Here is a 27,120-nt window from a genome sequence, read left to right as displayed (position 1 = left end):
AAACCAAAAAAAAACCAAAAAAAACCCCAAACAAACCCCCAAAACCCATCGTTTTGCCCGGCTCAGCCCCTCTCCTCCGGGCTCCCGCTGCCCACGCTCGGCCCTGGCCCCAGTCCCTCTCGTGCGCCGCTGCTGCAGCAAAGCAAGACACACACGGAAGAAACTCATCTACTTTCAATATTATTCCTGTGTAGAAAAAAAACCCGTCAGTTTTGTACAAATATCACAGCTCAAGAGTTTAAAATTGCATGTCGGTTGGGTTTGGGGTTTTGGGTTTTTTTTTTTAACAAGAAAATAGGAAACAGAAACGCACACACACACCCCCCACGGTGTTTGGAAACAGGAGGGGGCAAGATGGAGCCCCCGGCCGCGGGGGTCCCGGGGGGCTGACCCCAAAGCCTCGGGGGATCAGAGCAGCCCCCAAACCCCGAGGGTTTTCACAGCCCCCGCCTCCTGTGGGGTTTCTTGCCTTCGTTAGGCAAGTGCTTCCCAGGAGGGTGCGGGCCGTGCCGGGTGAAGGAAGGACGTGGGGGTGCAGCCCTGGGAGAAGCTCAATCAGCTGGTGAGCACGGCTTGGGGACACACGGCGGGACGGGGACACGCACAGCATCACAGAACTGTTTAGGTTGGAAAAGACCTTTAAGATCATCAAGTCCAACCCTTAACCTAACTCTGCCAAGTCCACCACTAAACCACGTCCCTAAACACCACACCTACATGTCTTTTAAATCCCTCCAGAGATGGTGACTCCACTGCTTCTCTGGGCAGCCTGTTCCGGGGCTTGATAACCCTTGCAGTGAAGAAATTTTTCCTAATAGCCAATCTAAACCTCCCCTGGCACAACTTGAGGCCATTTAATCACTTGTTCCATGGGAGAAGAGACCGACCCTCACCTGGCTACACCCTCCTGTCAGGGAGTTGTAGAGCACGCTCGGGTCTCCCCTCAGCCTCCTCTTCTCCAGGTGGAACACCCCCAGTTCCCTCAGCCGCTCCCATCAGACTTGTGCTCCAGACCCCTCACCACTTCACTGCCCTTTTCTGGACACGCTCCAGCGCCTCAGTGTCCTTCTGGCAGTGAGGGGCCCAAAACTGAACCCAGCACTCGAGGTGCGGCCTCACCAGTGCCGAGCCCAGGGGCACGGTCACTGCCCTGGTCCTGCTGGCCACATTAGTTCTGATACAAGCCAGGATGCTGTTGGCCCCCTTGGCCACCCGGGCACGCTGCTGGCTCATCGACCAACACCTCGCCGGGCAGCTTTCCAGCTTTTCCTTCAGGGGCCGGGGGTCTCTGCCCCCTCCCCACACCGGTTCCCCCTCCCCAGGCTGCCCAGCATCCCCTGAGCCAAAGGCACGGGTTCAAAGAGAGCTTTTGGGAAGCTTCCCCCCCTCCCAAGCAGCCCCACGGGTACTGGTTGGGGTGGGGGGTGTCACAGCCCCCCATCAGCCTTCCCACCACCCAACAGCCCTGAGGCTCCAACCCCGAATCCTGCCACCCTCCCACGATCGGAGTGGGGCTGCCCCCACAGCAACCATGGGGGATTTGGCAAGGAGGGGGGGTGGGCACCCCACAAAAATAATAATTACAATTAAAAAGAAAAGCATGTGGCCACAGTCTGCCTTTTTAACTTAGAAATGGTTCAATTGTCCCATAGTCTTCAAATAAAAACCCGGGAGCTGGCGGCCCCCACCCTCCCCACCCCATCCCACCCCCCCTTAAAACTCCATAAAATCACAGTTCAACGTTCCGCAAAGTTTCCCTTTTTTGTGGTGGTGGTGGTGGTCTCGTTTCTGGGTTGCTGTTGGGTTGTTTCCCCCGCTTCGTCCTTTTTCTTTTCTTCCTGGCCCTCCTGCTGCTCCTGGCACTTCCCGTGAAGCCCAGCACATGCCGAGGGACGCAGAGGGAGCTGACGTGCCGGGGTCCCTTCTCCCATGGGGACGGGGACACGCCGTGGGCTGGGGATGGAGAGGCAGCGGCTTTCCGGAGAGGGAAGAGGCCGACAGCTATTGCACGGGGGGCAATGGCAGAGCCCACCCCCCCCCCACCTCTGCCCTTTGCCGTGGCTCCCGGATTGTGCCCACGGGACCGGGACAGCGAGCGCACGAGACGGGCAAGAGGCTGAAGAGGCCGACGCGCAGGTCGGGTGAATGCCGGGCAGAGTCAAGGAGGAGCCTCCGGACGTTGCAAGTGGGGAGCAGACACCCAGGAAAAACAAGGAACGGGAGCAAGGGAGGAGGAGGACCAGTCCGGAAACCATCTTTTTACATCTTGTGCCGGTGGGGCTCCTGGAGCGGCCACGGTTTGCTCGCTGCAGGCAGAGCTCAGCCTCTCCGCTCCCACAGTCCCTCCGCGAGTGGGGAGGGGGGGGGGGGATGCACCCCCATTTTCTGCCATCCGCCATCCCAGCCAGGTGCCCCAGGGACTTTTGGCTCCTCACATCATGATGTGCCGCCGGCGGTGAAGGGCCAGGTGGTCGGAGCGGGAGAAGCTGCGGTCACAGTCCAAGCAGCGGAAGGGCTTGATGCCAGTGTGCTTGCGGAAATGCCGGGTCAGCTCGTCGGAGCGGGCGAATTTCCAGGTGCAGCCTTCCCAGGTGCATTTGTAGGGCTTCTCGCCTGCGCCAGGGGAGCGGAGGGGGGTCAGCACTACAGACGGGGTTACTCGGCTGCAGCGGGGCCGCCGCGGCCAAGGAGCCCCTCGGCATCTCCGCGCCGCCCTCACCCACCCCGGGCTCACCCAGCGCGGTCCACTGGCGCCACCGGGTGCACGAGTGTTGGTGTGAGGGCTCAGCACCGCACCCACGCCGCCAGCAAGACCAGAGACGGTATTTTGGGGTGTGCACCCCTCTCCGCCCCCCCCCCCGCAGCACTGCCCGGTCACCCCCCAGGGAACAGCGAAGGGCGCCCCACGGGGTTCACTATGGCACCCCCATGCATGGGGGGGGGCAGCGGGGTGCCTTCCGCCTGTGGCACCCTCCCACGGGCACCATGCGACTGTAGTGGCAGCACCACACCGTCCTCCCCGGGGTCTGCTGCAGCCGCACCCCACGGCAGAGCCTGGGGTCCCGCAGGGCCAGCCCAGGGGGGTGCCGAGCACACGATGGGGGCACCGGGAGCCCCCCCCCCCCGGCAGAGGAATCCCAAGGTGCTGGGGGGTGGCAAGGACCCCAGGGAGCACCCCATAACCAGACCTGGGGGCGGGGAGCACGGCCTTGGGTAGCAGCACCCCCAAAGGGCCAGCACAGAGCCCAAGTGCCCCCAAAGGGGATGCCCTGAAACCTGGCTGAGGGTGTCAGCACCCCCAAAGTGCCCCCAGTCCCAAAGCTCCCCCCCCCCCGCCCTGGCACAGGGTGCCAGCACCCCCAAAGAACCACCCTGAGACCCCAAAGGACCTCCCCAGTCTCTAACGCAGGGTGCCAGCATCCCCAAAGAGCCACCCTGCACCCCGATACAGAGCATCATCGCCCATTGCCGGGTGCCCCAGCCCATCCTTACCCGGGGGCACTGATCCTGACCCCCCCCGGGCAAGGGGGGGTTGCGGCGCTGGCCCCTACCTGTGTGTATCCGCCGGTGAGCTTTGAGGTGGGAGCTTTTGGTGTAGACCTTATTGCAGCCTTCGAAGTCGCACTGGTGGATGCGCCTCTTCTTCAGGTCGGGGGAATCGGCTCGCTGCCCCCGCGCCGCCGGCCTGCCGGGAGGAGGGAGGGATGGAGGGCACGGACCCCGCGGCCACGGACCCCCGGGGCACCCGGGGCCACGGCGGGGGACAAGAAGGGGGACGCACAGAGGGAACACTCACTCTCTCTGGAGGTCCTGGAAAGGGGCCGGGCCGCTCTCGGAGGCGCTGTCCTCGCTGTCGCTGCTCATGGCCATGGGGTACATGGAGCCCGGGTCAATTTTCACTGGTGGGGGGCGGGAAAGAAAAGCTATTGAGAAACAAGGAGGGAGGGGGTGAAGCTCGTGAGCAGAGAACAGAGACACCCAAAAACCCCGAAACCCACTCCCATGCCAAAACGCCCAACCCCCTCCCCCTGCTCCCGCATTTCCCCAAATGCTGCTCCCCCACCCAAGCCAATAAAATCAGTCCGGGGAGACAGAGAAGACCCCGCGCCACGGAGCGCAGAGCTGCTGATCTGACACCAGAGCTGCCGGCAGCAGGCAGCCAGAGGGACGGGCAGGACGGGCAGGCAGGCAGGCAGCAGCGGGAGGGGGGCGGGCAGGGCCATGCCCCGTGTGTCCCCTGCCCTCCCCACGTGTCCCCTTCGGTTGAGGCCCTGGAGGGGGGCTTTGGGTGAAGGTGGCAGGTGTGGGGACACCCCGGGGGTGGACAAATGGGATCCCCTTCAGGGGTGCAGCCGCACCCGGTGGGACCCCCGCTCTCCTAAAATTTCAGGGGTTCCCCCCGCCACGTGCCCTTACCGGACCCAGCGTTCTTGCCGTCCCCCCCGATGAGGGGTACGGTGATGGCGGTGACGCCGTCGGTGGGCATGGTGGTGTAGACGACGGGGAGGGACTGGACGACCACGGGGATGGTCTGGAGGTTGCCCATCTTGCTGGGCAGGTTGACGGAGGGGATGGTGTGGATGACGTGGAGGATCTGCTGTCCGCCGCTGCCCTGCGTGGAGGCCAGGATGGAGCCGGGCGAGAGGACGGCCGGGATGGCCGAGGTGGAGCTGAGGCCGGAGGGCGAAATGGAGACGGTGGCGGGAGCGGGGAGCGGGGGAGCCACCAGCAACGGGGAGGACTGCACCGAGGTGGGGGGCGGCGGTGGCGGCGGGGCCGAGGCTGCTGCTGCCGCCGCCACCTTGGACTTGTTGAGGGAGAGATCGACGGGCTCGGCCTGGGGCTGGCCGCAGTCGCTGGCCAGCAGCTCCTCGGGGGGCTCCGTCTTGATGTCGGCCAGCAGCACCGGCGGGTCGAGGGGGCCCTCAGCCAGCAGCGCCGACGAGCTCATGGCGGGCGTCGCCTTCCCCTGGCCCTGCGAGAGACCCCCGGCCCGTGAGGAGACAGGGAAACTGAGGCACGGGGCGGCGGGGGGAGGGCTTCTGCCGGCCTCCCCCAACCAGCAGGCAGGGACCCTGCTCGGGGTGGGCGCAGCGAGGTCCCGGCTGGGTGAGGGGGTGCCCAGAGCTGCCCCGGCCGCGGGCGTCCCCCAGGGTCGGGGTCAAGGTCAAGGCCGAGGCCGGGCCTCAGCGCGGGTGCCTCGGGGCGAGCAAAGGCGGGAAGAGGAGACCCCGCCCCTCCGCTCGCCCCGCCCCCGGCCCCGCCCCTCCCGCCTTTGTGCCTCTGGCCGGCCCCGCCCCTCCCCGCGGCACGGGGCCCCCCCCCCCAGCACCCCTCCGGGCGGGGCGGGGCGGGCGGTGGGCGTGGCCCCCGCGGGGCGGTGGCGGGCCCCGCCACGCTCCCCTCCCCCGCGCCTTAAAGGGGCCGCGCCGCCGCTGCGCGTAACCCGCCCCCCCCCCCCCCCCGCAGGGAGAAGGGGACAAGGCGGCGGCGGGTCACTCACCGCCCAGGCGGCGCGGGGGGGGCTCCTCCGCGGGTGCGCAGCGCTCATCCCCTCCGCGGGCACGATCATGCTCCCCGCCGCGCTTCACCGGCCGAGCCGAGCCGAGCCGAGCCGAGCCGAGCCGTGCCGAGCCGGGCCGGGCCGAGCGAGAGGTGTGAAGGGCCCTGCGGCTCCACCCTGGCTCGGCCCGGGGTGGAGCTCCTTAAAAGGGCCCGGCCGCGGCAGGGAGGGGCTGCGGGCACGGCCCGGCCCAGCCCAGCCCCCGCGGGAGGCACCCGGGCAGGGCCCCACCCGGGACACCCCCTGCCCCCCACACACACCCCACACCCCACCACCCACCCGAAACGCCGCGCACACGCGGTACCCCAACGCGCGCGGGACCGAGGGACACCCACACACCCCCGCAACAAACACGCACGCGGCGACAGGCACCCCCCCCAGCACCACCACCCCCCCCCCCCGCCCCCTTTGCTGGGGGTCCCTCCGGTACGTGGGCACGCGTGGGGGTGTCCAGCGCCGCGGGACACACAAACCCCCCACCCCACCCCCCCCAGAGCAGCACTTCATCACCCCAGCACTGACCTCCCCCCCCCCGGCCAGGGACCCCCCCGCACGTACCTGGCTGCAGGCAGAGACCTTCCCCCCCCGAGCCAGGCACACCGAGCCCCCCACGCACACTCACACACAGACACACGCGCGGCGCGGCCCGGCCCCTCCCCGGGGCACACCCAGCGCACACACCCAGCGCACACACCCTGCACACACACACCCTGCACACACACACCCTGCACACACACACCCTGCACACACACACACACACACACACACAGGCAGCCGGGAGCCTCCCAGCCCTCTCACGCAGATTGGGGGGGGGGGGGGAGTGGGGGCCCTAAAACACACACGCACGGCCAGGGACACCCCCCCCCCCCCCCAAACCAGCACAGACCCACACTCAGCCGGGGACCCCCAAACACACACCGTCCCACACTCACATCACCGGGACCCCCAAAGCACCTCCACACTCGGGCGGGGACCCCACGGGTACCCTCACATACAGCCAGGGACCCCCCCCAACACCCCCCCACGCACATATCACCAGGGACCCCCCAAAACACACACCCCCCTCAGAGCCAAAGACCCCCCCCCAGTACCCACATATCCAGCTCAGGAGCTCCCCCCAGACACACACTCAGCCAGGGACCCCCCCTGAACACCCCCACTTCCAGCCACCCCCCAATACCCCCCCCCAAAGCCAGGGACCCCCAAAACACCCCCACACAACTCACAGATCACCAGGACGCCCCAAACACCCCCCCCCAGACAAACAGAGACCCCCCCCCCAAACACACCCACACTCAGCCAGGGACCCCCCCAACACACCCGCACACACTCACACACCACCGGGACCCCCAAAACACGCCCCAGCCAGGCCCCCCCCAAACACACCCACAGCCAGGTACCCTTCCCCTCGGGACACAACTGTGCCCCCCCCCCACTGGCTGGGGACCCCCAACCCCAACACCCCCCCGAGCTCCCCCAGGACTCCCACATCCACACCCTCACACCCGGGGGGGGTCCCCACAACCAGGCTTATTTTGGGGGTGGGGGCACAAAGGGGTGCCTCCCCCCCGGGGACCCTCCCCACAGCCCCACTTTGGGGGGGGCCTTGCACCCCAAAGTCCCAGGGGCTGGGGGAGGGGGGAGAGATGTAGCAGCCGATCGGGCAGGGGGCCTCGCTGCCCCCCCCCCCCCCCAAAACCAGCCTCGCTGCCCCCCCCGGGGACCCCTCGCACCCCACGGGGCTTTAATCAGTGAACTGAATTCCTCCGTCCTCAGCCCGGGCACACCCGACACCCACCCGGGGGGGGGGGCTGAGGGGACTGTCGGGGTGCCGCTGTGCACCCCCTCCCCACCCCCTCTATTTTGCCCCACAGCCCCGGGAATAAATAGCGACACCCCCCCCTTTTTGCCCTAAAATAGCTCACGGAGGGATGTGGGGTGCCCCCAAATCATGGGGTGACCTTGGGGGGGGGGAGGAGTGTAGGCAGGCGTGGGAAAATGCAGGCAGCTGCCTTCCATCCCTCCCTGCCTGGTCCCCGTGTGTGTGTGTGTCCCGGTCCGTGTCCCCCACCCGTGGGCGTGGGGGGGCACACCCCGCCGCCGTCACACCTCCCCGAGGAATTTCCTCCCCGCTCCACCCTCTGGCAGCGGGGAAGGGGGGGGGGGGGGGGTCTGGCAGGGACCGAGCACGGGGGGATCCCCCCCCCCCCCCGCGGGGCCGTGGGGGGCTCAGCCCTGCTCCCCACGGCGGGGGGGCAATGCACGGACGGGTGGATTTGGGGGGACAACATCCCCCCCCCAAAAAAAAAAAAAAAACCCAAACCCCACTGCCCTGCCCACGCCAGGGTCCCCCGCGGGCTTGGCACAGCCCTGTCACGGGTGGGGGGGGGGGGTGTCCCCTGCGGACCACCCCCTCATTTTGGGGGTGCGGGGCGGCTCCTCCAAAGCCAAGGGGGGGGGGGGGGGGGAATTTACGAGCGTGTCTGCTCCCCGCAGCTCGGCCCTGGGGGCGGGCAGCCGGCCGGTATCCGCACCCGGCTCCGGGCGGCGATGGGCAACCGGGGACGCGACCGTGACACCTCGGGACCGTCTTTTTATAGCCCGGGCAGCGGCGCAGGCAGGGGCGGGCAGAGGCGCAGGCAGGGGCCGGCAGCGGGGGGGGGGGGGGGGGTTGGGGAAAGGCACCGGGTCCCGCCAACGCCATCTGCTCCGCCACCACCACCCCCCCCACCCCGCCCTGCCCTGCCCTGCCCTGCCTGCTCCCCTGCCTGCTCCCCTCGCTGCCTGTCCCTGCCTGCTCCTTTCGCTGCCTGTCCCTGCCTGCTCCAATCCAGCGCTGCCCTCAGCCCCACGCATGCCCGTTCCACAAGCAGCCCGGGGGGGGGTGGGGGTGGTGTGTGTGTGTGGGGGGGGGGGGGTGTGTGTGTGCGCGAGCGCGCGTGGGACACGCACACGCCACGCGCGACGCTCGGTCCCTTTAAGAGCAAAGGGCGTGGGAGGGGGGGAGGGGGGGAGGGGAAGGGCGGGGCGGGGCGCGCCGCGACGTCGCCCCTCGGCCCCCACCCCCCGCCGTGACCTCCCAAGCGAGCCCGCCCCGGAAGCCGCCACGGAGAGAACGGGGGGGGGGGGGGGCCCACGCGAGGCCGGAGAGTGGGGGGGGGGGAGGGGGAGGGAAGGGCGGGGGGGGCGGTTCCCGCCCCCCCCGCCCTTCCCTCCCCCTCCCCCCCCCTTCGCTGAGCCCCGCGCTGCCAAAATACCCCCCCCCACCCCCACACCCCGGTCCGTTCCCACCCGTGGAGCGCTGCCCCTTTAAGAACCCACGCAAGATGAAAGCGGCCCTCCCCACCCGCGGTTCGTGGCGATCGAGGGTGTCCCGTCCCCCCCCCCCCCCCCCCACTCACTCACTTTCCCCCGCGTCTCCTCCGAGTGCATCCCCTGCCTCCACCGCCGCCGCTGCCCCGGGGCGGTGCCGGGTGGGGCGGGTGGGGCCCCACGCCCCACGGGCGGGGAGGGGAGGGGCCGTATTGGGCGGAGCTCCCCTCCCCCACCCATTTTTTGGGTGGGGCCGGGCGCCCCCCCCCAAAAAAAAAAAAAAAAAAAAGGGGGGGTGCCCCGCCCTGCGGTGACATCACCGGCAGCCAATGGGCGGCTCCCCTCGCATCCCGCGTTGCCGTGGAAACAGATGCAGGGGTTTTGGGGGGGGGGCTCCCCCACCTGCTACCATCCCCCCGCACACACACCCCCTCCACGCGGGGTCCTCCCCCTAATGGGGGAGGAGGGGAGGGGCGTGCTGCTGGAGGGGCTGAGACCTGGAGAACTCGTGTCAGCAATGGCTGGGGGAGGGGGGGGGGGGCAGAGACCCCAGTTTGGGGCCATGTCCCCCCACCCACGGGTGATGGGAGGGGGAGTATCCCCCTGCACCCACGCCCCCCTCACCCCATAGGGGCATGGAGCACCCCCAGCACCCCGGGCTGAGCACCCACGGGTGCCCCGGGTGGGCGCAGGCGGGACGTGGCCGCCCGAGGGGACGTTCCCACAGGGCGGGGGGGGTGGGCACTGCCTGCAGCCATGCCGGGGTCTCTGCCTCACGAGGCCCCCACCACCCAGGTAACCCCCCCTCGAACAGTTGGGGTGCCTGGAGCACCCCCTCTGCCCCAGCACCCCAGCGGGGGGGGGGGGGGGGGCTGGTTGGGTCCCGCAGGGTGTCGGGGCCCTGGCTGCAGCCGTGGGGGGGTCTGAGGCTTCCTGGGGGTCCCCACTGTCGGGGTGTCCCCACAGGTCCCCGACCCTGCCTGGGGGCAGCACCTGCACCGAGTTTGCCAGGGCTCAGCTGCAGCACTGGCCAAATGCACCCCCAGGCTGGGGTTAATCACCCCATGACCCCCCCAAAATGCAGATCCCCACTGAGGTGGTGGCTTCTCCCCACCCAGCCGCAGAGGGACACGGGGGGGGGGGGGGGGGGAAGGCACCGGGCTGAGCTGCAGGGACCCCCCCTCACCACCGCAGGTACCAGCCCCCCCTTGGCCAACCTCCACCTCTCGCCTTCCCCAGAGCTGTGAAATTTTGGGGACCAGAAAAGCTTTTTGGGGAACGGAGCTGAGCGGTGAGAGCGGGCACTGCACCCATGGGGGGGGTGTCCCACCCCAGCCCCCCCCCCCCCCATCATCGAGCTGAAGGACTGACTGCAAGCCCTGAACCATCAGGTAACTCCCCAAAAAAACCACGGCTGGGCGCATTCCCCCCCCCCTTCCCCTCGCTCTCCCTGCCCCGGCTGGGGAAGGGGTCCCGGGGAGGGGGACACACACACGCTCCGAGTGCTGCCTTCGGCTTCGCCCCTCCGCTGCTGAGCTCTAACACCGCGCTCTGCACCCCAGCAGGATGGGGAGGGCTGGGGGGGGGCAAAGGAGGAAAAGCAAAAGGCCGAGGTGCGACGGACCTGCTGCCGCTGGGTGCTGAAGGCCACCCGTAGCCCTCGTGTCTCTGACGCAGCAGAACACGGGTCAGAAACATCCACCCCCCCCCCCCACCCCAGAAACGGTGCACTCTGCTCTTGCCCATCCAGGAGCAGACAAATTAAAAAAATAAATAAATCAAAGTACTCCAGAAATTGGGGGTGTTTTGCTCTTCACCCAGCACCCTACGGCGAGGAGGTCGACGTGGAGTAAGACCAGATCCCCCAACTCTGTCAAACCGAGGGCCGTAGCTCCGTGCCTCCGCTTCCAAGGTTAACCGAGTCCCGTCCCCCCACCTTGCGAGAGAAACGTTTCCTGCCGTTTCTTCTTGAGAAACACAGAAAAATGGATGATGAGGTAGAAAAAAAAAAATAAAAACCAAATGGGAGGAGCTATTGGATCCGAAGGGTTGTGGTGAGCGTTAGGAAGGGTCACTGGTTGTGGAGGAGGTGACCCTTCCGCCCCTCTCCAGCACTTTTGGGACCCTGTGACCACGAGGAGGAGGTGGATACTGGAGCACATCCAGGAGGTGCATGGAGAGGCTGAGGGTGCTGGGCCAGCTCAGGGGCTCCTGCTCCCCAGGAGGGTGCAGGGAAGAGCCGGGCTCTTGGCGAAGACGGGGGGTGACAGGAGAAGAGGCAGAGGGTCGCAGCGGCTGTACGCAGTTTGGACACCAGATCTCCTCCACTCCAGGCTCTGCGGGATGGTGCAGGCGCTACTCGTGAGGTGCCTACAAGCCACAATCAAGCAGAGTTAGAACTGAGCCTGCAGCCCCCCCGTCACCCCTGGATGGGGTTATGACAGCAAGAGCTGCCCCGAAGGGGGAAGGGGCTGCCGGAGGGTGCTGGAGCCTGACCCACCAAGGTGCTGCTCGGAGGCGCCAGGTCGCCGGAAGGACCCTGCCTTGGCAGCGACTGACCTCGGGCTCCAAAAAAGGCCCCGAGGTTTGATTTTATTAGAGACACAAACAAAATACGCCACCGAGGCGGCTGTCGTGAAAGCGTCGCTCGCGTATCTGCAGCCACGCTGCGGGCGGTCGCTCGACCGCACAGAGCGGCACCGGCAGCGCCTCTGCCAGCGAGCGAAGGGAAAATGCTGATTCCAAGAGAGCCCCCGAAACACACGTGCCTTTGGAAAACAGAATGGCAGTGAGAGAGAAGGGCAGGACTTTAGCTACCAGCCTCACGCCGCTGGCCCCAGAGAGGCTCAGCAAGCCAGGGTTGGCTCTCCGTCAGCGATCGGGGCCGCTCTCCCTTCACGGCGGTTTGTTACCTGCTTCCCCACACTCCCCCCTTAACGTCCTCCCACTTTCACATGCCGAAGTTTATTCCCTAAGGAAACCCAAGGGCAACGCCTTGCAATCACAGAAATAAGGCAGCATTGCCCTCTGTCCTTTCCTCCGTCTCTGCAGGAACAGCTGCTGCTGTGAAAACGTACTCTCGGCAAGAAGGTGCTTCAATCTGCGCTGGAATCGCATCCGTAAGCCATCTTCTGCTCTCCTCAAGCCGTGACAGCTGCCTGTCTCCTGCAAGCAGAGCCCTTCCCGTTAATCCCTTGGGAGTGACGTTCCTGAGGCTCCGACAACACGCGGATCAGCAGCGACTCATCCTCTTGCTCCGCCAAACGGCGCTGAGGGCAGGGTTTGGGTGCAGAAAGCCATGAAGTCTCTCTGACCGGAGCGAAAGCAGCGACTGACCTCGTCCAAGTGGTGGGGAGAAGGAAACTGTCATTGCGTTTTGGCTCGCTCCAGCCTGACATCAGGCAAAAGCAACGGCGGGCGAGATTTGCTGTTCCCACCCCGGGACAGGCACGGTATTGCACACCTGCGGGCACCGAAGAGCAAGAGAAACCCTGCGCTGCATCTCCTGCCCCTTCCCAAGTTCGCCAGAAACTCCGGCACCTGAATTGTTAATAGGAATCTCGGCAAGTTCCTCTCCTGCGGGGATGCTGACTTGATGATTCTCCCTGAAAACACACCCAGCACCAACGCATCTGCTGAGTAGGCGGCGCAAGACGGGGATGCTTCATCCCATAAAGATTGAGGATCGATGGACGATTTTGCGCGGAGCCCACCCTCAGCTCTCCAGCCGAGACGTGCCCCTTAGCTTACCATTCTCACGTAACGGACTCAGCCCATCAAGAATTTCCCCCCCCTCGGTGCGTGCGCGGGCAGGGATCCAGGGAAAAGCAGGATTTTGAGAATACAAAGCGGAGAGCCAGGCTCAGAGTCACCACACCCTTTTTTATACAGTAATTTGATGCAGCAAGAGAGAAAAAAGGAAAAGAGATGCTGACAAGCATCAGCTCCCATCCAGCAAGCCAGAGATTCCCCTAACTCACAGTGCCTTTGTTGTTCCTATGTTTAATGGAAATGCACACACAAAAAAGAAATCATTAAAAAATAGACAATAACGTCAAGTAACATTGGTGCCAACACTGTCCAAGTGGCTCGTCGCAAACCCAGCTAGTGTAGCTCATGCACACACCACCCACAACCACCATGTTCCAGGGCTCCTACGCGCCCGCCCCAGCCCCTCCCGGCTCACCAGGACGGTATCGCTGCTTGGTCAGTTCGGATCTTTGGCCCCTTTTATTTACCGAGATCTTTCCGTGGCTTTGGCGAGTACAAAGAGGCCGACGCCAGCCTGAGTGCTTCACTGCTGAGTGAATTTTGCCTCCACGCAGGGGAAAAACAAAAAAATTATCTTAAACAACAGTCTGGAACCGCCTTCAGTCAACGCTCCCCGCCAGTAACGTGAAAGGAGAAATGCAGCTATCGCACGTCTGCTTGCCGAAGCTGCCCTAGGTTTTAGGAGAAAGAAAACCCACTTTCCAAAGCTCTAGGATCTGAAATCCCTGGTAGCAAAAATTTATTTTCATGACTGAAGACAAGGAGGAATTTATAAACATATTCTAGCAACCAACCAATAAAACAGTAAATATTCCATTCCTGTGACTTATATATGATCACCCGGGAGCAAAACACCCAAACCGGCCCTGCCACGTGCCACTACGACAACCAGGAGTACGAGACCACGTACACATCACCTGTCCTCACTTCTTCCCAACCCCACATCGCCAGGGAAGTCTCTTTTGAAGGTCCGCAGTGTATCCAGACATCCTCCGAGTGACTAGTGTCCAACGTTAAAAGGAGAAAAAATAAAGCAGCACACTCATTTCAAAGCCCAACAAAGACATCAACATTGTTAGATTCTCCTAAAAATAAGTAGTTCCAATTCATTTTTTCTCCCCCCAAAGGCCATGTGCCTCGGCCAAGGTTCAGCGCATGAGCAGGCTGTGCTTTGGTCCATCCACTCTCTCCAGCTTCTCAAAGTGTTTTCTGGCATTGCGGATGTTGATCAGCGTAGCCGCGGAAGCTAGGACGGAAAAGGGACGGGGGAGATAAATTAAAAAAAAAACCAAGCAAAAACAGTTAGAAGGGATGCGAGTAACCAAGTCCTCTGAAGTTAAGCGCTGCCTAAAAGCAATGGCCCCATCAGCAAGCTCTCTTATTTCAACCCCACTGCTCCCCAGCTGTGCAAAATTTAACGCTGGAAGGCCAGGGCTGTCTGCCGATCCCAGTACGACACCGAGGACGAGTCAGAGCGAACTACGGTCGAGCGGTTTGCTCGCAGGGATAGCTGCGCAAGTCACCACCACAGCTGCTCGCCTGCCGCTCCTCGAGCGCAATATCACAGCCGGTAATCGGCTCACGGGGTTCGCACAGGTTTTCCCTAATTCAGTAAACCATTTGAGAACACGAGGGCAGGAAGCATCAACACTAAACCACGAGGCTGCCCTGGACAGCGTCTCTTAGGCACCTCAAATCCTAACAGGAGCGGTTTCAATTGGAGTTGTACAAACAGTTGAATGGCCGCGCCTGCAAGGGCTGGCACCGCTGGCTGCAGTTTCTTCTTTAAGATAAATAGATGCTACTATAATTAGAGTCCTTCCCCATCAAAACAGTTCAGGCAGCAAGAGCAAAAACTCAAACGTGATCCATCTCTGCTCTCCTCTCCAAAAATCACCGGGGCTGCCAGATCAGAACAGCCCAAAATAGGTTATTAGACACGACCTACTAAATCAGGTCACATCTGCTATAGTGGTTCCCCACCGCTGCTCCTCCACTTGACAGCACCGCACAGCTCAGCTGTCAGAGGCGCACGTCTTGCCTTCTGCAAGGTAAGACACCTTTTAAGCACCTTCCCCCACCCTCTGCTCAGAGAGGGCAAACCAGCAGGGCAGCGGATCCCTCTCCACCTTTTAATTCCAATCGGTTTTACTGCTTTGCTTGGGGTTTTCTGCCATTTTCCAAGAGAAACACAGTTTAAACCGGACTCATTCGGCTTTTTGACCCTGTGAACAAAACCAGGCCCAGGGCTTATCTTTGCTTCAACTTACGTATTGAAGGGTCTGACATAACCACCATCACGTATGTATTTGATGTAAAGATGTCAATGAAAGCAGCAAAGTTAGAGTTCCTGACCTCCATGCTCTGGAAAGAAGCTGCCAGCTTACTAAGAGGGGAGAAAAAAAAAAGAAAAAAGTAAACGAAGTATTACTGTAACATTGCTCAAAAGCTTTTGCACCAACATCCCGTTATTTGAGTTTTTGGTAACAAACAACTGTTTGAGTCCCCATGAGTCTGGGTGGTGGGTTTAAAAAAAAAACCCCAACACAAAACCCACAAACAAACAAAAAACCCACAAAACCCCAACAACTCTTTAGCTTTAGGCTGAGAACAATATAAAATGATTTGCACATTGAAGGTAACTCAAGATACACAACCCCACCGCCCGTTTGAATCTGCCATGCCCAAGCAGTCAACATCCCGTGCCCCGCCGACGGAAGAGCTCAGCCATTTCGAAGGACGGGGAACGCTCTTGCAGACAACCAGCAGAAATAAGTATAAACCCGAAATATCTGGACACAGCTCCCTGAGCTCCGCAGCCACTTCTCCCTCCTAGTCAGGCTCCCGACGCTTGCAGATATTACCAACAGACTGTGGAACCTAGAGGCTATTCAAAAGCCAAGCTACTCCACAGCAAGCTTTCCACTTTTCCATTTAAAATAATAATACATAAATGATAAATAGCACCTGCAAGCCTCTTCCTCCCAAACCAGCACTGAGGCATAGGGTCTGTGGCAAAGCTCTCCACCTGCCCTTCCGCAGCGCTGCTGTCGCTAATTTATCAGTTCAGCCCTGGAACCTCCCTACCTTGCCCAGGAGAACGAGGCCTAGAAGAAAACGTCCCGCCCCCCCCCCCCAAAACAAACCTCTTTCAACTATCACAAAGGAGAAAGTTACAAAAGATAACAAATAACTCAGTTCTGTTTAAGCACGGTGCAATTTAACTATGGTTACCTCAGCTTGCTGAGGAATCACAGAGCTAGTATTAATTTGGAGAGCCTTCTGGATGAAGCCGAAATACCTGCTGAAGTATTTTCCCCACCTAATGATTAAACCAGCTCACCTGCAACTTAGCTTGAATTGTTTAATAATGTTGCTGATTTTCTCAAATCTGTGGACATCCCGCTGTTCTTTGCATTGATAGTGAGAAATGACCTGGAAGGCAGAAAGAGAGAGAAAGCGCAGAGTTAGTTAGTAATTTATTTCAGCACAAGTTTCTCAGCCTCAACAGCAATCACGTGGAAACAGGTGGTGACCAGGACAGGGATTTCCTTTGCCTTTTGCCAACTGACTCTTGGAAACTATTTGCAACAACACTTGCGGTGCTTGCAGGGTAAAACAAGACTCACTAATACAATCACCGGGAAGCCTTTCACGAGCATGGATGCAAGTACGTAAGATATGCAAGAGACACTACTGAGGTCTGAATACGCCAACTCAGCAGCAATTTAAATCTTGAGTCACAAAAAAGGAAAGTGCAAGGAGAGGAAAAAAAAGCGAGACCATGACTTCAGGTAGGGGAAACAGACACGTGACAAATGCTGGAATGGCTTTTCCTTCCCAAGTCTATGGTGCTGCAGATTCTCAAGGACTGAACCCCAGAAATTTCCCATTCTGCAGCAGGTAGGACACACAAGCACTGCCCCCAAAGCCAGAGCAAGCCGCTCCTCCCCAAGAAAAGCGGAACAAAGGCAGCTGGTTTCCTAGGGAGTTCTCTCTCCATCAGTTCACTGAGTCAGACCTAGACTGTACTAAGCTGCCTGCATTCAGCGCGGTTCCCCTCCTCTTCCTCCCACGCAGCGATCCAGCAGCAACACGCAGACTAGATTCAGAGGATCAGAAATTTTTAGGAATCCTTGCAGGGTGACCCACAGCTCGCTCTCCCTGACCGTTTTCCCAAGGCTGGTAGCCTACAGACCTTTGCTCTTCAGCCAAATTAGCCAACAGGCCAAGAACTGCCTTTACTGCAAAGGGGAATGGCACACGATCAAACAGTTACATCATCTTTGTTCCCACAGCAAACCAAAAAGGAATATTCCAAGAACCTTATGCTGTGCGCTTTAAGCTCTAAGAATCATGACACCAAGCTCTAGCAGAAGCATCGGGCGCCCTTTCGCAAGGATGTTAAGCTCTTACTTTCCTACCTGTGGGGTCACACTTAACGGGCTCATGAGAACTAAGTTTTTTGGCTGGTCGTACATTTTCCCCTCGACCACCTTAAAACGATCGTGTACTTTCTACTTTTTAAACCTGCCTAATTATTCATCCATGTACAGGTTTAGCCGGATTCAAGGATTATGTTCGTACCAAAGCCTTCATTGTATGCCAGTTCATTCCTGAACTTTCCAGATAGGTTTTTCTGTTATTGTGATTTGAATAGTAAGATTTTACTTCAGGAGAAAGGAGTCCTGGGGGAAGTTTAAATACATGAAAAAAGTGAGAAGAAAGAGTCTTTTTAAAAGTCACCATTACACTGAAAATTAGCATAGAATTTTTGTAGCAAAGATTTTTTTTTTTCCAGTAAAAAATATACTTACGATGAAAGTACTGGTACATATGACCAAGGTGGAATTATTTATTATCTACAGGTCAAAAAGCAGAACTTTCCCGAAATGGCAGGTGTTTACTTCTAATAGTTTAAAAAGTGAGAAAAGGAATGGCTCCTTTTCCACATTCCCTCTTCAATCAGATGCTTGGCCATACAGGAAAGCACTCAAAAAAATTTCAAAATCATTCTGTCAGGTCAGCAAGAGTTTTGCTGCAAAGTCTGAAGAGACCAGTCCAGAAACCGAGAGTATGGACAGACAAGCAGGAACGGCGGCTTTCACCGACACATTTTACCTTGCAGAGACAACAGATTGGAAGCAGAGTTACCATGCAGCCAGTAACTTTGAAAGCCGCTGCAATCCAACTGCTTGTGATCCTCTACCCATACTCCAGGTTTGTAGAGTATCAGACAAAAAGGAGAAATCAAGACCAGTTCAAACGCGGGGCCAGGAGGAACTGAAAAGGCTTATTTCAAACTAAAGAAGGTTCTTGCCCTGTGCAGAAAGGAATTCTCAAAAAAGTCCCACGGCCGACAACAGAATGGGGATATGAAACACAGCTTGGAAGAGGCAAACACCAAACAAGCCCTCGGCTCAACTGCTAGAAGCGGAAATTTTGGGGAGGTCCCGTGAGCCATGGAGTCACATCAGCTACTGTCAGCATCACGAGGCCTGGATCGATGGGTTCTGCCGTCTGGCACTGGCTCCCGTCTTTGGGCTACTGCCACAACAGCACTTTCCATCCAGGGAACTCCGTCCTAGGCTGGGCAGGGGAACCCAAAGGGCAGAACTGCTGTATTCACCAGGAAAGTGGCTCTCTCAAACAGAAGCACTTCATCTGCCTCGATGATCTGAGCAAAGTTCCTCAGGTTCATTTCCAGCTGCTGGACATTGGGGATCAGCTGATAGACTATACTGGACCAAGCCTGTCAATAAAGAAAGACAAAACATAAGGGATGCGTTAGCAATTCTCTGCCTCATCCTCTTGTTAGGCAACGTGCTCAAAACCTGATTATCTGCAGTTCTGGGTGTTGATAGCCCAGGCAAGACTGAGAAGCTTCTCCCACCCCCGTGCCCAGGTATCTCGACTACAGTGGAGACCACCAGTCGTACCCCAGCCCCAAGTACACTCTTCCACTATGTCAAGTTCTTCCCCACATCAGCCACAGAGGAACTAGAATACTATTCAACACAATTCATAATCCTAATTTTAAGCTGGCAATGTTCCCATCTACTGTTCCCAGATAAACCTGCTCAAGTTTTCAGCATTGGGTTTGTTTTTTTTTAATCTTGAGCAAGGTCAACATGCAGACGGATACTTGGCAGCTCATCACTGATCCAAACAGAAAGCTCTAATCTAACGCAATGAGTTGGGAAGGAGTCCAGAAGGGACCGGGGATGCTGTAACAGGCAGACTCAGGTCCTCTAACCTCAGCTTCAGCTCACCGCCCATCCTGGCTTTGCACGGATTTGCCAGACGGTGAAACCTCCCATCTGAAGAACCACTGAAGTCAAGAGAAAGAGCCAAACGGTCCTCGCCTTCAGACAAGCAACCCAGCCACTGCACTACCACCACTGCTTATTAGCATTAGCTGGCAATTATAACCACCATCTGTGCTCAGTGTAGCCCAGGTAGCACTCACCACTCCCACTCCTGGAAGACCTCTGCAGTCAAGACTGACTGACAGCAAACCCCCCCCCCCACTCCTGAAAGCGAAGCAAATTCCCAGGATGGTAAATGCTCGTGTTTTAACAGTGCTGCAGAGAAACACAGGAAACAATTCCACGCTGGATAAACATGACTAAAGGATGCAGAAGCTCTTTCTAAAGTAGCCAGGCAAAGCGTTTTAGCAATATTAACACAATGACACCATGACTCCAACGCGTGGAAGGGTTTTACTTTGTTTAATTAAAACCAGGATACTCAGATGCCGTTTACAACGGCTAACCTCCGGAAGCAGTTGCTGCAGAACTAAAAAGGGTCGGTCACTAATAAACCAGTAGCAACTAACGACTCGCCTTCCTCATGCTCTTTTCAAGTGGGAGGGGAGAAGCCAGATATGGAGAGGAAGCAGTACAAACCTTGTAAAGCGTTTCATCCCAGATGGAAGTTCTAAAACAAACACATTCCAAGGGACGGGAAAGGCGCTTCAAGTCTTCCTCACGCTCTTTAAAAATCTGGGAAATAGAAAAAAAGATTAGCAGTTGAGTGTAAATATTTCTGCCTTTGGCGTGGTTGCCGTATTGCATTTACGGTCTGCATTTCAAACAAATCTCAAGTAGCTACTGCACCGGAGAGAAGACAGCAGCAGAGCACGCTGGCCAGGCTGGGCTGGCAGAAACCCCTTCCACTGGGGCAGCAGGGACAAGCAGACCACGGCTGTCTTACAAGAGATCTGACAGGCTCAACACTGAAACAACTATACGTGTTGTGGAGTGGGAATGGAAGCGGGGATGCATAAGTGTCTCTGAGGACCTAAATTTTGACAAGTCCATGGTAACAGGCAAAAAGCTCTGTCGCTGAGAACAGGATAGGAAGAAAGCACTGAGGCTCATCAATATGAGCCGTTCTGAGGCGTGTACTTACAGAGTCTTCTCTTCTCACATCATACTCTGCCCTTAGAAGTTATGGTTACAAAAAAGGGGAGCAGAGGGAACAGCAGAGGCCAGCCAGCCTTGTGCCAGGCTCCTGCAGAACTGCTAAAAAAAAAAGCAGCAAGACAGCCAGCAACGTGCCTCTGCAGAGGAGGACACGACAACCACCTTCACCTCAACTTACTGGTTTTAGGAACATGACAGAACATTAACCAATCCCCGCGAAACGCAGTGTAGGCCAACACTTACCATTTGAGTGCTGGGCTACCAAAGGCTGCAGTAAGATTTACAGAGAGAGTGATTTGGCCCAGTATTTGCATGCTCTTCTGAGTAGCAGACACCTTAAACCAGACCTTGATGGGTGCGCAATGATACACACTGAAAGTACAGCTGAAGTAAGGCCCCTCTTCTGTGCACCCCTCACTTCAGGGCCCCACTAGATTCTGCACAACCACGTAAAACCAGCACTTGTCCATCAGTCCCAAAACAGACCTGGACAGGACAGCGTCGAGATGCAGTCTGGAGGGAAGGCAGATGGAAATGAGGAAGAGCTCCTTGAGTCAACCCTACGAACAAGCTCTTTGAGCTATTTCTGCACTGAGCTGGAGGGCAGAACTAAAGCTGGAAGAGGAGGATCACCACTCTCAGGCAGCACACGTGGTCTGAAGCCAACCTGCTGCGTGGAAGGAGTCTGTCTATGCAGGGAGGTCAGGGCATGGTTTCAGCCACAGGACCTCGCACAGACCTTTGCAGCTGCCAGGAATCAGGAGAAAGTTTAATAAAACTTTTACTTCAGTCAAAAGCCAACAGCCTAAGGGGGCCTCCAAACTTGCTGCAAGGCAGGGAGCAGCCAAGCAGCCAGGGATGCTGTCTAACCCAGAAAGCTAATTCTTCTTTTGGTATCAGAAGTTGATTGCTTTTCGGTCCAAGCTGAAAAAGGTTGGTAAGAACTCAACATCTTCCAAAAGCTCCAAAAAGAACAGAAAACGCCAAACATTTCTGAAACGTTGATCATCAGCCTTTGCAGGATGCCTCTTGGGGCAGAGGAGTGCTTAAGAGGTGATTTTGGGGCAGGCAGGGCAAACTGACAGAGAACAGAATCAACTGATAGAAACCATCTTCCAGTTAAATGGGAAAGTTTCAGCTCTTTTTTGTTGTTGTGCTTTAAAACAGAGCCTATGCTGGACTGAAACCAATAGCTGAAGAGAAACCAACCATCACTGTCACCACCACCATCCTCAAAGCCATCCAAATGGTGAGCAGTGAGTTTAAGATCGCTGGATTTCTTTCAGTTCTACCTTCCTTTCAGTTCTGCCTCCCTTCTGGAACCAAGATCTGGTGAAAGTACTAGAGTCAGTGCTGGAAAAGAAAAGGCTTTGAGTAGTTGTCACTAAAGTTCATTAGTTCTGGTCTCCACCAGATTACATACAAGAGATAGCGATGAGAGACAATTTAGAAGACAAGCTTAGAGGGTTTGGCAATTCTTACCACCTGAGAAACCCTTCTAGGAAGGGTGCTGACGGGGCTGTATTCAAAGTACAAAATTGCAACACATTAGCACACTCAAAAGATGCTCTATTTGAAAGCATTTCTATGGCAACTATCAGCTTCTCACCAGATCCCGCTGATCCTCCTGCACCAAGTCCATCTTGTGCACTAGACAAAAGATCTTTGCATCAGGAGAGTTCTGAAGAATTGCCTCCAAGCATGACTGGTAGTAGTGCATGTCCTTCTCCAGTTCACGGCTCTCTACATCAAAGACATAGATGAGGACTTCTACGTTGCGGAAGATGTTGTCCCGCTGACTGGTGAAGTAGTTCTCCATAAAGGTGTCCTGTCTGAGAAGGAGCAGAGTGACAAAGCAAGGAGATGTCCATTAGAGCAACCAGGTCTTGCTCAGCATTGCCAGGAAAGATGCTATGCGTAAAATACCTCCTGCATTTTGAGCTAGACACCCACAGGTGGCTAAATTCCCCATGACACAAGGCTCCCTAAGCATTTCCAATCACATAGTTAGATGTTCCTGAAGAGCATCTGCTCACCAGTCCCACAGGAAGCTGAGGCTTCCCTCATGTTACAGAGCTTGCTGCTTCTGGACCCAGACTAGCATTTGGGTTGCTAGTTGGGTCTAGCTAGTTGCTAGAGAGTTGCATAAGAAAATCCACAGAAGCTAAAATATAACCAAAATCATCAGCGTAACTTCTTATTACAGGATTTAATTTGCTGAATATGCACAAGGACACAAGAGCTGATGAAGCTTAGCAAAGCTGGACAGCTCTGCTGAGGCTCTGTCAACAGGAGAGTGTTCTTCAAAAAGCTGCTTCCAGAAGCCACAGGATCACTGTCAACCTTCACCCTCGCCCCTCAGCGCGCGCCCCACTTAGATCAAGCTAGCGATGAGCAATTCTGAAACCAGCATCACCTCCCACCACCTCAAGAGAAAGTCCAGGTGAAGGCCTCAGGCTTTTTACCAGCAGAAGACAGCAGCCAGCAAGGGAAGGGTGGACCCACACACTGTTCCTTTTACCCAGGGATAACTCAAGAGACAGCGTAATCATGCCAACCTCTTCCACCCACGAGCCTAAAATGTGGCACCCTTCTTTCCAGAGTTGCCTCACCAGTTTTACAGCGCACACATAACACTTGCTCTATTCCCTTCATCCATTCCGGGGCAGGAGGAGCTCTGCTCTCTTACATCCCCAGTATTATTCCCCAGAGCTAACCAACCCCCAACAGTTTCAAAAGGAAAAGAATAAACAGTACCTACCCTCCGCAGTCCCAGAGGTTTAATACCAGGTTTCCTAGAAATCTAACATGGGAGTGCTCCACGTCAACTGGAAAGAGACAACAGGAGTTTACCGACTGTACCACACCCCCAGTTCAGAGCTACTTCCTCAGGCAGCCACAACCGCTGTTCTTCACAACACTTGTAAAGTCCCATCTAAACAACATCACTGTACCTAAATCTATCCTGAAGGCACTAAGGAAAAAGACAGTTCCCAGAGTAATTCCTACTCTCTACCCAGGCCACTATTCTCCTGAGAGGCACAGCAGGTGGTTCCCTCTTTAACAACACATTCTCTGATTTGCTGATATTTTATGACATTAATTCCAGCACACTCTCCAAGGCCTTAAGCAAGCCTTAAATTAAAAAAAAATCAGTAACACAAAGAACATAAAGTTTATGAACAGCCCAAATTTATGGCAAAGAGGAAACATACACCAATCCATGATATTAAGTCCTCACAGGTGCTTCCCAGCGAGGAGTGTTAGATCCTGACAGTTCATACCCCTGTTTCAGAGGGATAACTTACTGCTTTTTCAGAGCAGTGGTATTGGGGGGAAGGCAGAAGACACTAATTAGGCTTGGTGCATCATCCTGCCAAAACCACAGGTGCGTAGCAAGATCACTGCACCTCCAGCTGTGCTAGCTACCAACTGACTAACAACAGGAAAGCTTCACCAACAAGGAGGACCACGAGGAGGGTCTGAACACTCCTCCAACAACAGGTGTAGCTGCAGCAAAGGCTGCTTCCCGATCAAAAAAAGCATTAAGGATAAAAGTTCAACAATACAGCAGCAAAACTGAACGCAGTCCTACCTTCCCTTTCACTCCAGCTTCCTACCTGCCCTCAGCTGAACTCAGGAGTGAAGTTCCCTGTGAGGTGTGGCAGCCGGGAGGAGACACCCACCTACCCCAGACCAGAGGAGAGGCAGGCATTGCCAGAGGGAACAGCCTCACCCCTTTAATGAAAGGGGTTTGAGCCCTGAGAACTTGCAGCTCAAAGAAGAGAAGTCTTACTTGTGGCACCCAGGCGCCGTGTGTCCCTGGCGATGTAGTTTGCAAAGATAATGGACCTCATGCTGGTCTTCCCAGACCCACTTTTACCCATCAGCAGCACCTGGGGAAAAAAAAAAAGAACAAAGGAAAGAGTTAGCTACCACAGAGCACTAAGTCCTTCACAGCTCCATCGGGGTTAACATCTTACTGCCAAAGCCACCAAAACACAGGACCAACGTATTTCAGATATGAATGTGTCAGGAGAGAGAGGCAAAGAAGAGGACCACACCTGGGAAAGCAGGAGACAGGCATCCTTACCTCCCTGCTATCCACAGTCACCGAATCACGGTCAGACTGAAAACCTTCCCACCTTGTTTGTGTTCTTTAGCTATGCCCCCCACCCTCGCAGGAACCTCTGCCCTTCCAGGCGCCGCGCTCCTGTTCCTTCAACCAGCTGCCTACCGCCCAGAAGGCAGCGCAGCCTGCCCACGGAACCCCCACTCGCAGCGCACGTTGGCCCAGGACTCGCGGAGTTCATAACCGGCACTCGGGGAAGAGCGGGAGCTGCTCCCGAAGCCACCCCAGCACACTTGCCAAATGCACTGACACCCACAGGCAAAGGCTTCATGTTTCTTGATGACAGCAAAGGACTTTGCCAAGACAAAAGAACAGCTTTATCTCAAGCCTTTAAGACCAGCCTGGAAACAATCCCTTGCCCACTCAGCACTGGTATTCTCCAGCCATTATTTCTCTCCTTATCACCCTCTCTTCCTTCTCATAAAGTGATTTGTTTTCTCTTCCCCAAAAGAAGTGAAACACAAGTTACATTTCAAGTTTCAGGTGTCAGAAGCCCAGGAAAAAGTTAAAAGCAGACGGGACAAGAGCACCAGGCTATCATGTAGGGGACACCCCGGCTCCAGAGTCCTGTTTGCAGATCATCGGGCCAAAGGAGACAGAGCGCCTTTGGTTGCCAAAAACTAGGGGATGATTGCAGGGAAAAGAGGGGAGACAGTCACACAAGGCAAGACTTTACATTATGATCTAAAAATAAAAACTAAAAAACCCCAACATTGACAGCCAACACGGACTCACTCACAAAACCAGCTGTTAAACAAGTTCCAGTTACAAAGTCAAATCGAGCCTTTGGCAACAGCTCTGAATAATCTATCATCAAGGATAGGTTTAACATGAGCACGACCGGCCCGAGTCCGCCTGCCCAGCCCGCAGCAGTGCCAAACGCCAGCTGGGAACACACTCGCTCGACTCCCAACCTCGCTCTGCGACCGCACGGCGACAGCTGCCAGAATCTCAGGGCAGAACAGGAGAGGCAGAATCGCACCATCCTGTTTGCAAAATTTATCCTTCCGAGAGCGACTGCAACACTTCACAGGCTGGCCAGCGCCCTTTCCAAAAAGAAGCTGACCACAAGCCTCGATGATTTGGTAACAAGGACTTTCCCTCAGAGAGGCAGGCTGGTCAGGTCACACCTACCAGCCTTTCCGGAGCAAACCCCCAGACAGCTACACTGTCTTCTCCCCTGACCTACACACAGAGCAGAGGGAGATAACATCAACATCTCTTATTTCGTACCACCTGCAGAAAAAGCACGTGCAGAAACTCAATACGGCTCGAAGGCACAGCATGAAAAGGCAACCCCAACTCCCAAGTTTTAGACTGTGGAGGCCTTTCAAAGGGGTCAGACACCAGCAGGAAACCCAATCCTAGTACACCACGGAAAGACTGCCGTATATTCTCTACGCAGCCACTTTAACGGCTTTGAATATGCTTACTGCTGGAATACATCCACACAAACACACTCCATTTCTCAGAAAAAGTGCTACTCCCTCCCCGTGTGTTAAGCTTCATCCTCCCAGGAGCCCTCAGTGAATTACAGGCTCCCCACACAAGTTTCTGTAACACATCAGAAGGGTCTGCCCACAGGCTGACGAAGCGGGTTAGAGCATATCCTCTTCCCTCACGCTGCGGGAGGTACGCAGTGACCAAAGAGTTTTGCAACAAGTACTAGAAACGCACAGGCAGTGGTTAGCGCGGATGGCTCCGCAGCGAGCCTGTCCTACCGCTCACGCCAGTGAATAAACTCACATCTGATTTTAATTTCTAGCACTTTAAGCAAAGGATGCATCTGCTGACTCTGAGAGTCTTAAGAGGCACCCGACAGCCAAAGAACACACCGAGGTACAGATGCAAACACGTAACGACACAGTAAATGCAGAGGGGGAAGGAAAACCCAACTGCAAAGGAATTCTCCATTCAGTTCTTACCTTTTTCTTCATGGCTGTGCTTGGCATCACCCACCTAAAGAAAGAAGACCATCTTCTTATATTGCTCTACTTTTCCTCAGTCACAGGCTTCACTTCAACATCCAAATCCCACCCACAGAAGTACCAGCAAAAGGGGAAGCACTCCCATACTGACATAATTCCCCCCAACCTCCACCGCAGCAGGCATCTCACAGCTTCTGCTCCAGACAGCGTGGGGAAACTTCAGCAAAAGCCTTCTGCTGTTAGAAAACCCTCTAACACGCCTACGATGAACAACGTCCCCGTAATTACACGGCCGAAACAGGCCTAAGCAGAATAACCGCGGCCAGCGCTGGAAGGCAGCAGGAGACACCCGCACTGCTGCCCCACAGCTCGGGTCTCCTCACACCGGGCACCCAGGGCCGGCCTCACCCGCAGTCCCTGCTCCCACCCTTTCCCCCCGGGATGCTCCGGAGCCCGCACCGAGCGACCCACCACAGCCCCCGACCCCGCTCCCCCTCGGCTGTCCCCAGCGGGCCCGACAGCGGCTTCACCCCCCAGTTCGGCCAGCCCCGCGACACACACACCCCCCCACCCCCCGCTACCTCTAGCCGCGATAGGCGCCTCCCGGGCCGGCTCGGCAGTGCCCGCGGGCGGCGGCGGGGGTGCCTGCCGGCCTGCCCGCCGGAGGCGGCGGAGCTCAGCGGGACCGAGCGCCACCCGCTCCGGGGTAGGCCTCAAAGCCGCGGCCTCGCGTGAGCCCGCCGCGCCGCTGGGGTCTCGCCCGCTCCCGTCGCGGCGCCCGGGACCCCCCGCCCCCCCCCCCCCCCCAGCGGCGCTCACGAGACCCAGCGCTCGGCGGCCGCCGCCGGTCACGTGAGCGCTCACCCCGCCCTCTCCCGCGCTCCCGTGCCCTCCCCCGTCATGTGATGCGGCGCCGCTAACTGCGAGGCGGGCGGGGTGAGGAGAGGGAAAGAGGCGGGGCGGGACGGCAGCGAAGCACCGGCCGCC

The 27,120-nt window shown here is 57.5% G+C and overlaps 2 protein-coding genes across 5 annotated transcripts; both read right to left on the bottom strand.

Moving 5' to 3' along the window:
• Positions 1-164: 164 nt before the first annotated feature.
• Positions 165-9,049, bottom strand: KLF8 (KLF transcription factor 8). 4 transcript variants are annotated; one of them, XM_075763733.1, is made up of 6 exons: positions 8,969-9,045; positions 5,504-5,680; positions 4,417-4,975; positions 3,797-3,923; positions 3,552-3,685; positions 165-2,613 (listed from the first exon to the last, which is right to left on the bottom strand). In XM_075763733.1, exons 2-6 carry the CDS (start codon positions 5,570-5,572, stop codon positions 2,432-2,434), a joined length of 1,071 nt encoding a protein of 356 aa, XP_075619848.1. In that variant the 5' UTR covers positions 5,573-5,680; positions 8,969-9,045; the 3' UTR covers positions 165-2,431. The 4 variants fall into 4 exon arrangements, with proteins under 4 accessions (XP_075619848.1, XP_075619850.1, XP_075619851.1 ...); XM_075763735.1 differs by lacking the exon at positions 5,504-5,680 and having other exon boundaries at positions 1,615-2,613; positions 8,969-9,049; XM_075763736.1 differs by lacking the exon at positions 5,504-5,680 and having other exon boundaries at positions 1,615-2,613; positions 8,965-9,026.
• A 4,307-nt stretch (positions 9,050-13,356) lies between these two features.
• LOC104630758 (ras-related GTP-binding protein A) lies at positions 13,357-26,948 on the bottom strand. The gene is made up of 10 exons (XM_075763737.1): positions 26,715-26,948; positions 26,131-26,164; positions 23,870-23,969; positions 22,835-22,901; positions 21,683-21,905; positions 19,555-19,650; positions 18,276-18,398; positions 15,990-16,081; positions 14,917-15,032; positions 13,357-13,892 (listed from the first exon to the last, which is right to left on the bottom strand). Exons 2-10 carry the CDS (start codon positions 26,155-26,157, stop codon positions 13,795-13,797), a joined length of 942 nt encoding a protein of 313 aa, XP_075619852.1. The 5' UTR covers positions 26,158-26,164; positions 26,715-26,948; the 3' UTR covers positions 13,357-13,794.
• Between the last annotated feature and the right edge of the window lie 172 nt (positions 26,949-27,120).

Source organism: Balearica regulorum, chromosome 11 (assembly GCF_011004875.1).
Source record: "Balearica regulorum gibbericeps isolate bBalReg1 chromosome 11, bBalReg1.pri, whole genome shotgun sequence".
In the NCBI taxonomy this organism is placed as follows: domain Eukaryota; kingdom Metazoa; phylum Chordata; class Aves; order Gruiformes; family Gruidae; genus Balearica; species Balearica regulorum.
This window is presented reverse-complemented; position numbering and strand designations above follow the sequence as displayed.